The sequence below is a fragment of the Bombina bombina genome, chromosome 3 (assembly GCF_027579735.1).
Source record: "Bombina bombina isolate aBomBom1 chromosome 3, aBomBom1.pri, whole genome shotgun sequence".
Lineage (NCBI taxonomy): Eukaryota > Metazoa > Chordata > Amphibia > Anura > Bombinatoridae > Bombina > Bombina bombina.
Window position 1 is genome coordinate 117132655 of NC_069501.1, and position 15000 is coordinate 117147654.

The following is a 15000-nucleotide window of genomic DNA, read 5'->3' on the forward strand; positions in this document are numbered from 1 at the left end:
CACAACCCAAATTTTTTCTTTCATGATTCAGATAGAGCATGACATTTTAAGATACTTTCTAATTTACTCCTATTATCAATTTTTCTTCGTTCTCTTGCTATCTTTATTTTAAAAGCGGGAATGTAAATCTTAGCAGCCAGCCCATTTTAGGTTCAGCACCATGGATAGCGCTTGCTTATTGGAGGCTTGCATTTACCCACCAATAAGCAAGCATAACCCAGGTTCTCAACCAAAAATGGACCGGCTCCTATGCATCACATTTCTGCTTTTTAAATAAAGATAAACAGGGAACAAAGACAAATTGATAATAGGAGTAAATTAGAAAGTTGCTTAAAATAGCATGCTCTATCTGAATCATGAAAGAAAAAAATTTGGGTTTAGTGTCCCTTTAATATCAGTTCATTCATATCAACTAATATGTTTACATTATTTTAATAATTAACATGTTTAATACAAAATAATCATAAATTAAAATTTTTATATTCATATCTAAAGGGACATAATTTAAAAAAAAATCATGATTTCAAATGTTCTTTGTTCTTTTTGGCATCTTTTGTTGAAAAGCAGGGCCAAAAGATCTCACGTGTCTGGAGCACTATATGCAGCAGTTTTGCAGGAATGGTATCCATTTGAAAGAGCACTAGTTTCAGATGCCTACCTATGTATCGCTTAAAAAAAATATCATAGGAACCAAGCAAATTTGCTAAAAGAAGTAAATTGGAAACTTTTTTTAAAAATTATATGTTCTGTCAGAATCACAAAATATTTTTTGGAGTTTCATCCCTGTAAAGGACAGTAAATTTGAAACTCCTTTACTATATAGATACAGGCATTAATTGTATATAGTAGCACTTTCCTTTGTGATTATATTCGCCAGAATATATTAAAATTTGAACATCTATCCCATAGTCATTTTTTCCCCCTTTATTCGGCAGCAGGTGTTTCAGCCAGCCAGAAGGCAAATTTACACTCCGATTCATTTTCTTGTGTACTCTTTCTGTGCTGCTGAGCATTCCAGTTAGATCCCAGCAACCTCAGCAGTTTCTGGCAAATATAATCACAAAGGAAGGTGTTAGTATACACGACACATATACCTGCATCTATATAGGAAGAAATCATTTTTACCTTTACTGTCCCTTTAAGTACATGTTCTAGAGTTTTTAAACTTTGAATTTAAGCAATAATTTTAACTTTTTATTTAACCCCAAAATTATAATTGTATAGTTTAAAAGGTCATAAAACTCAAACATTTTTCTTTCAATATACAGATAGCTCAATTTTCAACAACTTTCCATTTTACTTTTATTTTCAATTTTGTTTCATTCTCTTGGTATCCTTTGTTGAAGAAGCAGCAATGCACTACTGAACCATGAAAGTTTAAAGGACCACTCAATGCAGTAGAATTACATAATTAACATGTATAGAATAAAAAGACAATGATGTAAGACCTACTCTGAAATTCAAATAAGCAGTAGATTTTTATCTTACAAATGTATTTTTTCTCCCATTTTCCAGCATGTGACAGACATCAGCCAATCACAGACTAGTATACCCTGTGAGCTTGTGCACATGCTGAGTAGGATCTTGTTCCCCAGAAAGTGTGCATATAAAAAACTGTGCAAAATTTTATAATTAAAGTAAATAGCAAAGTGTCTTAAAACTGCATGCTCTATCTGAATCATAAAAGTGTATTTTGACTTGAGTGTCCCTTTACGTTTCACTTAACTGTCCCTTTAACATATGAACTTAGCATACACAAAAACTGTAATGTTGAAAAAATGCTGTGTCAACAGTTATGATACACCGATAAACAAACTAAACTGGACTGTAGAACTGAAACATCAGAGCTCCAACTGTTCCACATATTGCTGCATTATTGTCACAGTTTGGGAGCTCTGCTCGGCTATATCTTACACAGCTTTTATTCAGAACAAATGTCCCCATTTCCAAAAATAAGCTAGGGATTGGGAATGTTCTGTGTATTCCTTGCACTAAGTGGTTAAAAAAAAGAATCAATCAACTATCAACCCACCACCCTTTCTCTTTCACCCACTGATTGTCCAGTATTTTGGTATGGGACAGCTGGCAAGCCTAAGGAATACTGATGCAGAGGAAAGGGGGCCAATGAAACAGAAATATTTGTACAAAGTCTAAACTGCACATTCACATGGCACTTAAAGGGATATGACACACTAAATACACAATATAAGCTGTAAGAGACTGTCTAAATGTAGCCACCAATCAGCAAGCGCTATCCAGAGTTCTGAACCAAAAATGGGCCGGCTCCTTAGCTTAACCCTTTAGTGACCAGACCACTTTTCTATTTGTTGACCGTTTGGGACCAGGGCTATTTTTACATTTCTGCGGTGTTTGTATTTAGCTGTAATTTTCTTCTTACTCATTTACTGTACTCACACATATTATATACCGTTTTTCTCGCCATTAAATGGACTTTCTAAAGATACCATTATTTTCATCATATCTTATAATTTACTAAAAAAAATGACCAACCTTTACTAACTTTGACTCACAAAATCTGTTACATATCTACAACCACTAAAAAGCACCCATGCTAAATATTTTCTAAATTTTGTCCTGAGATTAGAAATACCCAATGTTTGCATGTTCTTTGCTTTTTTTGCAAGTTATAGGGCAATAAATACAAGTAGCACTTTTCAAACCATTTTTTTTTTTCAAAATTAGCGAGTTACATTGGAACACTGATATCTTTCAGGAATCCCTGAATATCCCTTGACATGTATATATTTGTTTTAGGAGACAACCCAAAGTATTGATCTAGGCCCATTTTGGTATATTTCATGCCACCATTTCACCACCAAATGCGTCTAAATGAAAAAAAAATTCACAAACTTTTTCACAAATTTTAGGTTTCTCAATGAAATTATTTACTAACAGCTTGTGCAATTATGGCACAAATAGTTGTAAATGCTTCTCTGGGATCCCCTTTGTTCAGAAATAGCAGACATATATGGCTTTGGAGTTGCCTTTTGGTAATTAGAAGGCAGCTAAATACCGCTGCGCACCACAAGTGTATTTTTCCCAGCAGTGAAGGGGTTAATTAGGGAGCTTGTAGGGTTAATTTTAGCTTTAGTGTAGTAGACAACCAAAGTATTGACCTAGGCTAATTTTGGTATATTTCATGCCACCATTTCACCACCAAATGCAATCAAATAAAAAAAAATTGTTAACTTTTTCACAATTTTAGGTTTCTCACTGAAATTATTTACAAACAGTTAGTGGCTCCTGGAGGCGGTGTAAAGCTTAGCCGGAGGGAACTTTGACCGCAGAGGAAGAGGCCTGGGGGTAAGATAGGAGGAGCTAGGGGCGGAGCGGAGGATGTTATTTAGCTTTGGGTGTTGAGCAGGAAAACCAGCAGTTGTTTGGGAAAAAATTCTTGTAAGCATCTCTGTCTGCGTGGCTTTCCCGCTCAGCCTGCATCATGGCTGCCTGCTGAGGAGGCTCTGGGAGGCTGCAGAAGAAAAAGGACCTACCTGGCTGGAGTCACAGGTTCAGGCGTTGCTTGGAGGTCACTTGCCGGTTTCGGTGGAGGCACAGTCGTGCATAAGGAAGAGGTCCACGCAGCGATCCAAGCCTCCATCTCGTCTCAGTCCTGAGGTGAGCCGGCGGCCTGTTGGAGGGAAGAAGTCCGGTTCGTGTCCTAGTAAGAAGCAAGCTGGTCCGGAGGTGTTGGAGGGTACTTCTGCCTCTGCTGGGCCTGCGGCGGTGACGTCATCAGCGAGAGGGAGCAGCCGGGAACCGGAGCAGAGGGCCTTTACCGGCCCTGCCACTAAGTCACATGGAGGTACTGTGAAGGTGGCTCATGGCCCGGGTGGGCCTGATGTGGATGGGGAGGGGCCTTCAGGGTAACATGTAGATGGCGGTCCTGGTGAGTCTTCCTTTTAATTTGGGGGGGGGTGGTTGAGGATAGTGGGAGTGAGGGGGAGGGTTTTTGGGCCACTGCGCAGGGAACAATGGTTAGTGAGGCTGTGGTGGGGGGGAACAACCCGGTCAAGTCATGCCAAGCCTTAGGGCCCTCAAGGGTGGGCTATCTTGTGTGGGTGGGTCTGAGCTCACGGTTAGGCCTCCTGGGGTTTTAGTGGATATGGAATACAGGTCAGGGGAGGAAGGTGAAGATTGTGAGCTTGATGCTAGGGTAGTGGACCTGTATTTGAATTAATCTGAGGAGGGGTTCGTCCCCCCTTCTCCTGGGGCCAGGGCAAAGCCTGTTGGTCATTTTGGGGGTCTTATGATAGGTCATATTCGGGGGGTAGGCCTGGTGGGTCCCATTCTTCTCCAGGGGTTCCTGTTTCTGCGAGAATGGTGGGGGTTGGCGAGGTGGGTGACTTACATGTCAGTCTTTCTTTTACAGACCCTAGTCCCGCTGGGCAATGGCCAGGGCCTCAGCCTGGTCCATCCACAGCGGCGGATGTTTTTGACGGCCTTGAGGAGGATTTCTCTGGCCTGCACGGCTTCTGGACGGACTCTATTTGTTTGGGGCCTGATGAAAGCATGCAGCAGGAGGTTCGGCCACTCGGGGTAGTAGGGGGGGCATCAAACGGCCGAGTAGGCCTGGGGACTACATTGGTGTGACGGCCAGTGGCGGAGGTTGCCTGGTCTGATGGTGATGGAGGTGGAGCTCCCAAGGGGGGAAGTGCTTACGGCTAGGGGTACCAGCCTGCACAGGGGGGGCGGGGAGGTAGAGGTTTTATTCCCCTGGATATGTGTTCACGTGCTGCTGTTTTTCAGGAACAACCACGACAGCCGGATCAGAATGGACGGACAGCTGACATGATACAGGAAGGTGGACAAAGGATTACGGAGCAACGCATAGGCGGGCTCCAGGTGACGCTTGACGGCTTCTCAGGTGGTCAGCATTCGGCAGAAACTTCAACAGGTGAGATGGGATTGCTGAATGTGCGGGGGAGGGATGTAATGGAGAGGTGTGTTCGGGGTGTTGAAAGTGATTCTGTGGCTGGTAGAGTAGTGGCTATTTTGAGGGAGTTGCTGTCACAGTTGGAAGGGGTCATCCCTGCTACTGGAGCCTCCATGGAGAGGGCATGGGTCCCTGTGGACGGGGCGCTGGGTGTCCCGGGGTTGGGGAGGGTTGAAGTCCGCAGTGTTCTGGTCCCTGTAGTCAAGGAGGGTGGTACCCCTGTCGCAGTCCAAAGCCCTGGGTTGTCAGAGTCGCCCACTAGTGTCGGCCCTAAGCCGGTCGATAGGGCAGAATTAAGGGTGGCCGACACAGCGATGTCTCGGTCATGCCTCTGCTCCATCAGGCCATTGGGGATGCATTTGACATCAGAGGTGAAGGAAAATATCTATGAGGGAATTTATCGAGTTGTTCTCCCTTCTTCCGCTTGAGCAGTCTTTTGAGATCCCTGAGGACTCAAAAAAGGACGTGGCTAAGAAGGAGGAAGAGGAACAGAAAAAACAATATAGAAAGTTGCCAAAAACCTTTACAAATTGGTTTCAAGCCTTTGTAATATATGCAAGTGTTTTTGCTAGTAGGTTCCCAGACCAGGGTGGGGCATTGTTTTGTTACCTTGACGAGGTGACAGCTGCTCAGAGGATGTACGGGGGTATGGCATGGTGGTCCTACGATGAGCAGTTTAGGCAGTGGTTGTCAGTTAAACCAGATATGAAGTGGGACGACCGGAAAATGGGGTTATGGCTCAAGATAATTACACCTTTGAGAGCCTCCCAGTCCTTTCAGTCGGGAGCCGGTGGCTCTTCATCCAGTGGGTCTCCGGCTTCGGTTAAGAGAGGGCATTGCTTTGAATATAATGAGAAATTCTGTAAGTGGGGAGCCATGTGCAAGTTTAAACACGAAATGCTCTGGGTGTGGGGGCTCCCACCCTTATGCGAAGTGTTTCCGAAAAGGTAAGTCGGGCGGAACTGGTAATGTGCCTGACAAAGGGGGTGACGCCGGTGAAACTTGGCATGATGGAACCTTGGCTCATCCTGTACGCTAAGCGTCAGGGTTGTCATGAGAAAGCGGTATTGTTGTTTCATGGTTTCCAGTTTGGTTTTGTGATTCCATCCCAAGGGGGTTGTGGGGGTTTTCGCGGTAATTTGAAGTCTGCTCGCTTGTGGCCGGAGGTGGTCCTTGACAAGCTGCGGAAGGAGGTGTCTTTGGGGCGCATGGCTGGTCCGTTTGATGGTCCTCCCATTGCAGATTTGAGGATATCGCCGCTTGGGGTGGTTCCAAAAAGGGAGCCTTGAAAGTTCAGACTAATCCATCATTTATCTTTCCCTAATGGGGGATTGGTTAATGATGGTATTCTGCAGCAGTTGTTGTGTTGATGGTTCTTACTATGTTGACCTGTGCTTGCCCATGGGATGCTCCATTTCATGTTCGCTCTTTGAGCATTTTAGCACATTTCTTGAATGGGTTGTCGCGGAATGGTCGGGTCTTCCTCATTGGTTCACAACTTTGACGATTTCTTATTTGTGGGTCCGGCTGGTTTGGGGGTTTGTAAGCTCTTGAGGGATGTTTGTTTTCAGGTGGTGTATGATTTTGGTGTGCCCATTGCGCTTGAAAAATCTGAGGGACCTGTTACGCCCCTTGATTTTTTGGACATTACAATTGATTCTGTTAACATGGAATGTAGCCTTCCCAGTGACAAGGTCTTTGACCTCTTGGAAGTTATTGACCGATCATTGTTGGCGAATAACGTTACGCTTCGGGAGCTCCAATCCTTAGTGGGCAAGTTTAACTTTGCATGCAGAATTATACCGATTGGGAGGGTTTTCTGCAGGAGGTTATCGTTGGCTACTGCTGGGGTTGTAAAATTTTGTACGGCTCTCCAAGGAGCTGAAGAACAACTTGAGGATATGGAGGCGTTTCTTATTGGGTTTTAATGGCTCGACGTTGATTCAGAAAGTTAGGGTGTCCAATGAGGAGCTGGGATTTATGACTGATTCGGTGGGTGGTTGTGGGTTCGGGGCTCTATTTTATGGGCCACTGGTGTGCTTCTCAGTGGCCGGATGAATGGGCTAAATTGTGTTTGGTTAAGAACCTGGTGTTTTTGGAGTTATTCCCGATTGTGGTTTCTCTGTTTGTATGGGAAATGGATTTGTGCAACCAGTCGGTTGTATTTTATTCGGATAATATGGCAGTCGTGTGTGCGTTGAATTAATTGACGGCGACGTCTCTGCCTGTATTGAGATTGTTGCGATTGCTTGTCCTGAAATGTTTGCTGATGAATGTGTGCATTAAGGCTAAACATATTCCAGGTGTTTGTAATTCTATAGTAGACTCCCTCTCTCGCTTTCAGTGGCAGCGGTTTCGGGAGTTGGCCCCTCATGCAGACGTGGAGGTTTGCCCTTGCCCGAGTTCCCTGTGGCAGCTTGGGGTGGAGGACTGGCTGGACTGGTAAAGGCTTCACTGGCACCAGGTACTTGGTTGGCTTACTCTAGAGTGTGGTGGGAGTGGGAATCCAGGCTGTCTTCCAAAGTGGTATGTGAAGGGGAATCAGACCTTACTGGTTTATTATTGGAATGGATGTGGGAATGGGGGTCTGTGAACTTGTCACATTCTGCTATGTATAGGCATTTGGCGGCGTTAGCTTTCCGCTTTAAGCTATTAGGTTTGCGAGATATTTACGAAAGGTTTTTGTGTCCAGCAAGTCCTGAAGGGCTTGAAGAAGGGTTCGGTTGGGTCTCCTCATGATCGGAGATGCCCTATTTTATTTATAGTGTATTGGTGGTAGTATGTGTGTCTGATTTTGAGGTCTATAGGAACAGGGTAGGACGATAGTCCTTTTTCCCAGTGCTTCAGAGGTTTGTCCTTGGCTTTGTCTGCAGACTTATTTGGGTGTCCGGCCCCTGGTCGGGGGCTTGTTGTTGGTCCACCAAGACGGTAGGCCTTTGTCGCAGTTCAAGTTTAGGGCGGTTCTAAACAAGTCATTGATTCATTTGGGTTTCAGTACAGGGGAGTTCAGGTCTCATTCCTTCCGCATAGGGGCAGCAACTGAGGCTTCAGTGAGGGGTTTATCTGATATGGTGGTTAAGGGCATTGGTAGGTGGGGATCTGGATGGTTCCGCCTGTATGTCCGTCCTGAGTTGGGCGTTTAATGTGGTGTTTTTTGTTACTTTTATTTTCTGTGTTCTAGGTGTGGAGCGATTGTGGCTAGTCGGCCACTCTTATTTATTGGGCTCGGAGAGCGGCTTCGGTGAAAGTGGATGGCTTACAGTTGGGTATTCCCAAGTCCTGCTGTGATGTTAAATGGTTTGGTGTTAGGGGGCTCCGTTTTTTTCTAAAATGTATTTATTAAATAAAGGAGCTGCGGCCAATTTGCACCAACGCTAAGTCGAGTGTCTTTATTTATGGGGTTGGGTTGTTTGGAAAATATTAGTCATGTGTTTTGTGTGAAAGGGCCGAAACTTGACGGCATAGCAGGTCAAGTGGCTCCTGGAGGCGGTGCAAGGCTTAGCCAGAGGGAGCTTTGACCACAGAGGAAGAAGCCTGGGGGTAAGACAGGAGGAGCTAGGGGCGGAGCAAAGGAGGTTATTTAGCCTTGGGGCTGAGCGGGAAAGCCAGCAGTTGTTTGGGAAAAAATTCTTGTAAGCATCTCCCTCCTACCCGTCCCTGGGTTTTTTGTTACTTGGTCTTTTATTAAGGTTGTTGTCGCAGTCTGTGGCGGGGGTGCTAGCCCTTACAATAACAGCAGGTTATGGCCAATTGTTAGTGTGATGGTATTTTGCATTCCCATGGGGGGAATTCAAGTTGGGGGGTCTCCAAGGGCAAGGGGTTCCTTAGAGACTTATGTTGATTATCGCTGATGGGCTCAATCACTTGCACGGTTGGGTCCAGTGGATGGAATGACGGCCATAGATATAAAGAAATTAGAATGGACTAGCACCGCTGTTTATGTGTATGTTATATACAATGTGGTTACAATATTTGCACTGTTATTTATTGAGTTATTACATTTTTTTTCTAAAATTTATTTATTAAATAAAGGAGCTGCAGCCAATTTGCACCAATGCTAAGTCTAGTGTCTTTATTTATGGGGTTGGGTTGTTTGGAAAATATTAGTCATGTGTTTTGTGTGAAAGGGCCGGAACTTGACGACATAGCAAGTCAAGTGCAATCATTGCACAAGTGGTTGTAAATTCTTTTCTAGGATCCCCTTTGTTCAGAAATAGGAGATATATATATGGCTTTTGCATTGCTTTTTGGTAATTAGAAGGCTGCAAAATGCTGCTGCGCACCACACGTGTATTATACCCAGCAGTTAAGGGGTTAATTAGGGAGCTTGTAGGGTTAATTTTAGCTTTAGTGTAGTGTAGTAGACAACCCAAAGTATTGATCTATGCCAATTTTGGTATATTTCATGCCACCATTTCACCGCCAAATGCGATCAAATAAAAAAAATAGTTAACTTTTTCACAATTTTAGGTTTCTCACTGAAATTATTTACAAACAGTTAGTGCAATCATTGCACAAGTGGTTGTAAATTCTTCTTTAGGATCCCCTTTGTTCAGAAATAGCAGATATATATGGATTTTGCATTGCTTTTTGGTAATTAGTAGGCTGCAAAATGCTGCTGCGCACCACACGTGTATTATGCCCAGCAGTTAAGGGGTTAATTAGGTAGCTTGTAGGGTTAATTTTAGCTTTAGTGTAGAGATCAGCCTCCCACCTGACACATCCCACCCCCTAATCCCCCTCAAACAGCTCCCTTCCCTCCCCCACCCCACAATTGTCACCGCCATCTTAAGTACTGGCAGAAAGTCTTCCAGTATAAAAATAAAGGTGCTTTTTTTAATATATATATTATAAGGGTAGGATCCCCCATTACCCCCCAACCTCCCTGACCCCCCAAACAGCTCTCTCAGCCTCCCCCCTCGACCTAATGGCCGCCATCTTAGGTACTGGCAGCTGTCTGCCAGTTAGGGTTGCCACCTCAGCCATGTTTTCCTGGACACTTATGAGTTACACATTCTGCAGGGTTTGCAGAAGTAACATGTATTGTGTTTCTGGACAGCACTATTGATATTCCTCCCTGCACACCCTGCAGCATGTGTAACTCAGAAGTGTCCAGGAAAACATGGCCGAGGTGGCAACCCTACTGCCAGTACCCAGTTTACTAGCAATTGTGCCTTTTTTCCCCTAAAACACCCCATTATCTGTAGTGTAGCAGCCCCCCTCAATACACTATCCGCCTCCCTGATCCCTGTACAAATATTTTATTTCCCTCTCCCTTTCCCTCTCCCCCACTCCCTCCTTATACATTGGAAATGCGTACGCGCGCTCCCGAGCCCCGCCTCCCACCACCCGCGTGATACCGGACACTCAGGAACCGGATCCGGATAAGGCAACAGCTATGGGCCTCCCACGCACCTCCCTACTATGGCTCCCACCCACCAACGATCGGCACCATCGCTGGCCGATGCAGAGAGGGCCACATAGTGGCTCTCTCTGCATCGGATGCTTAAAAAATGTTATTGCAGGATGCCTCAATATCAAGGCATCACTGCAATAACATGAAAGCAGCTGGAAGCGATCACGATCGCTTCCAGTGCTTGAAAACTCTGAGGACATACAGGGTACGTCCTTGGTCCTTAAGTGACTTTTTTGTACCCTGTACACCTTTGGTTCTTAAGGGGTTAAACTTCCCTGCTCTATCTGAATCATGAAAGTTTCATTTTGACTAGACTATCCCTTTAACGTTCTATTACATGATGCATCATATTACATCTCAGTTGTGAGTGCTCCTGCCATGAGCAACTAATCTTCCCATAAAGAATAGCTGTTAACTAAGCGCGCACAATGTATTGGGAGCAGGCACGGGTTTCCTACACTGTAAAATACTATTAGCTAGAAAACCCTTTATCCAAACTTTTAGGGACCAAAAAACATTTTGATTTAGAAAAAGTTTAGATTTTGGAATATTTGCATCTTTAAAATGGGACAGCTTGAAGAGGGGATGGAACCAAGTGTAAATATCTTATGTCATTTAGGCAATATTTACATTTTATAATACAGCTTATGCATGTGACCTAGAGGTAGTTGTATGTTATTTTAAATACTTTTGTATACATAATACCATCAGAAAGAGAGTACAGTATTGTAATCAGAAAGGTTATATTTGTTTTAAATAAAGAATAAAATAAACAGACCAAAGACACAGACAGAGAAGATTGTGACTTACAGGTAGGGAAATAGTTTTTTTTGTATTGTTTTTTAATATATTCATTAAAAAGTTTGGATTTCAGAACAAGTTTGGATTTTAGAATTTGTACCTGTATTAGGTAAAGCTTAAAGGGACAGTCTAGTTAAAATTAAACTTTCATTATTCAGATAGGACATGCAATGTTAAACAACTTTCCAATTTACTTTTTATCATCAAATTTGCTTTGTTCTCTTGGTATTCTTTGTTACAAGCTAAACCTAGGTAGTCTCATATGCTAATTTCTAAGCTTCTTACCTGAATGCATTTGACAATTTTTTACAGCTAGAAGGTGTTAGTTCATGTGTGCCATATATATATATATATATATATATATATATAACATTGATAACATTGTGCTCATGTCTGCAGAGGCTTAGATACAAAGTAATCACAGAGGTAGCCTCCTGGAACAGTACAAAAAGTTATTTTAAAATGAATATTGTTACTGGCCACTTTGAAATGGCTGCCAAGCTCAGTCCACTGATGACATCACGATGTGGGCTGCATTAAAGGCTTCACTAGTTACAAAAGACTCACTAGTTGGATTCAACAGAATGTCAATGCTATTCAGCACAGTGCCTAGATGCAGCCCAGATTGTGATGTAATCAGTGGGTGGAGTCTGGTAGCCATTTCAAAGTAGCCAGAAACAATATTATTTTTAAAATAACTTTTTTACTGTTCCTGCTGCATGATATAGAAAGGTGTGGAGGAGGATATTTGCAGCTTAATCTAAAGTAAGACTTTAAGATGACTAAAGTGTAGACTGCCCCTTTAAAAGCAACTTTCTCAATTTCAATTATTACATTAAGCATTTTTTAATGTTTACTGTCTCTTTAATTTAGCAGAGTGTCAACTGTTCAACAAAAATAAAAAGTGACACGCTTAAAAAAAGGCCATTCAAATACAAGAAAGAAAAAAAAAAGATTTCTATGGTTGGTGAAACAGTTATGGGAATACCTGGAATGCTGTCTTCGCTAGGCATTGGGTATTGGATAGGTGCATTGTCTCCGGAGAATGTTCTGTACACTTTTGGTAACTCTCCCCAAGGAGCCCATAGAATGCAGACTGAACACTGATAGTGGAATGACGAGGACACTGCAGGGTCAGATGTTCACCGTCACAAGCGGACACTGTGTGATTCTGCAGCAGCTTGGTCAGATAACCTAGAACAAAAGGAAAAGTCATAATAGCTACAAACCAGCAGGAGAGTTTAGCAATCAGCTGTTTAAAAGGAAAATCTCTCTTAGGGTTACCTTAAAGCAACAGTAGGTGTTAAACATAAGTAAACCAGGGAAGAAGAAATCTGCTGATAAGTGTAGAGCTGCTATTTTTGTTAGAATTTTTTTTTACCAAAGTAATCTGTATAATTATGTAAAATCACTAGAGCTGTTACTATTAGTGAAAGTGACTGTGTCTTTCTAAAGGTATAGAGACACTTTATACACATAAGGGTTTTCTTTAATATTTAATTATATGATTGAATTTGCCCGAACCTTACAACACTGGCCATGCAGATAAAATACTGACTTGGCAACAACTTTACTCAATATGCACTTTAAGGGCATTAAAATTATTTTATTCTATTTCATAATTTTCTGTTATAACCCGGGGGTGAGGAGTGGTGGTTCCAGAAAGCTTATTATGGGGGGGGGGGGCATAGCTATGGATGTTTGGTGAGCAGAGTCAGGGCAGGGTGAGGAGGACACGCAGGTGTTCTGAGCATAGAGTCAGGTTTGGTTAGGCAGTTATGGGATGCTGCTTGCCTAAAAGGACAGGGGCAAAAATTTGTAGTTTAAGGTAGTGGTGTGTGCAGTATATAGGCAGAGTTTAGGTGATATGGACAATGATTCCGTGGTGGGCTTTGTTGTTCTTAAAAAGAAACCAGGAGAAAATAACAGAAAGAAGGAGCAGTGGTATTATGCTCCCTATTTAGGATTGTCTAATGGAATGAAGAAAAATTGGGGGGCTAAGTTACTGGAGTACCTGAAATATCACCCCAAATGAAGTGAAAAGTGATAAACATAGATGAACAAACTGTTACACATTTTTAGATTCAGTAACAAATTATGACCACAACATCCCATCCTCCTGCCTGCAAGTCTCACCCTCTGCATATACAGACAGAGTTTGCATTTGAAACAGCTTTTAAGAAATATGTATTGCTTTGTTGGGAAAGACAATTATAATCATGAAACGCGTTAAGCAGCGTTGAATGTTAAAGAGACAGTCTAGTCAGAATTAAAGTGATGATAAACTGCATTGATTATATTAACAATCACCTAGATTACGAGTTTTGCGTTAACAGGGGTGCGGTGCTAACGAGCAGTTTATGCTCACCACTCACTTACAGAAAGCGCTGGTATTACGGGTTTTTACAAACCTGGCGTTAGCCGCAAAAAAGTGAGTGAAGAGCAAAATTTTGCTCCACATCTCACCTCAATACCAGCGCTGCTTACGTTAGCGGTGAGCTGCTAAAACGTGCTCATGCACGATTTCCCCATAGGAATCAATGGGGGAGAACCCGTAATACCAGCGCTGTCTGCAAGTGAGCGGTGAGCATAAACTGCTCATTAGCACCGCACAGCTTCAAACGCAAAACTCGTAATCTAGGTGAAAGTAAATTATTGTCTTTTTTATTCTGCACATATTAATTATGCATTTCTTCTGCATTGAGTGATCCTTTAACAATACCTCTGTGTCAGGTGACCATATGAGCCACTGAACAACAATACAGTAGTTTGAGCACTATTACACAGGTATTGTAAGTCTGAGTCAGCATATCTGATTTCCAGCAGTACATTTCTAGCTTTTCAATTCCACACTATTGATAGAGAAGTACACAATGTAACATTTTGCTAAACTGCCTCACATATACTGCTGCTCCCTATTGCTAGCAGCCACTGGTAAGATGTTATGTGAATTTCTCTGATAAATGTTACTGCTATTAAGTATGGCCCTGTGCCAAGCCTATGATATTAAATTAAGACGGAAACAGGAATTGGCAAATACAATATGAGGGCGTTATTACTCTGTGACAAAAAGAATATCACAAAATCCCAAAGCAATTTACAATTGCGGAGGACAAAGCTTGAGATTTCATTTAAATTACACATGTGCACGTACACATACACTCGCTAATACACATGCACACATACACACACATATACACATATACACATACCTACACACATGTGCGCATATATACACATCTACATATACACACGCATATACACATACACACATGTGCACATATATACACATATACACATACACATATATACATGTACACACAAATATACACATGTACACGTACACAGGTATATACACATGTACACATACACAGGCATACACACATCTACACATCTACATATACGCACACATATACACATGTACACGTACACAGGTATATACACATGTACACATACACAGGCATACAGACATGTACACATATACACACATCTACATATACACACGCATATACACATACACACATATACACGCATATACACATACACACATATACTCATGCACACATACACACACATATATACACATGCACACATACACATGCCTACACACATGTACCAATATATACACATCTACATATACACACACATATACACATGTACACGTATACACGCATATACACATGCACACATATACACATATATACACATACACACATATACTCATGCACACATACACACACATATACACATACACACATACACACACATATATACACATGCACACATACACATGCCTACACACATGTACCAATATATACACATCTACATA

The 15000-nt window shown here is 42.4% G+C and overlaps 1 protein-coding gene across 2 annotated transcripts in view; it reads right to left on the bottom strand.

Moving 5' to 3' along the window:
* The window catches only part of EVA1C (eva-1 homolog C), a 246102-nt gene that overhangs the window by 120600 nt on the left and 110502 nt on the right, over nt 1–15000 (bottom strand). For both annotated transcript variants that reach the window (XM_053705972.1, XM_053705971.1), the window contains exon 2: nt 12160–12365. In XM_053705972.1, coding sequence (XP_053561947.1) covers nt 12160–12365 — 206 coding nt within the window. The remainder of the gene's footprint in view (nt 1–12159; nt 12366–15000) is intronic.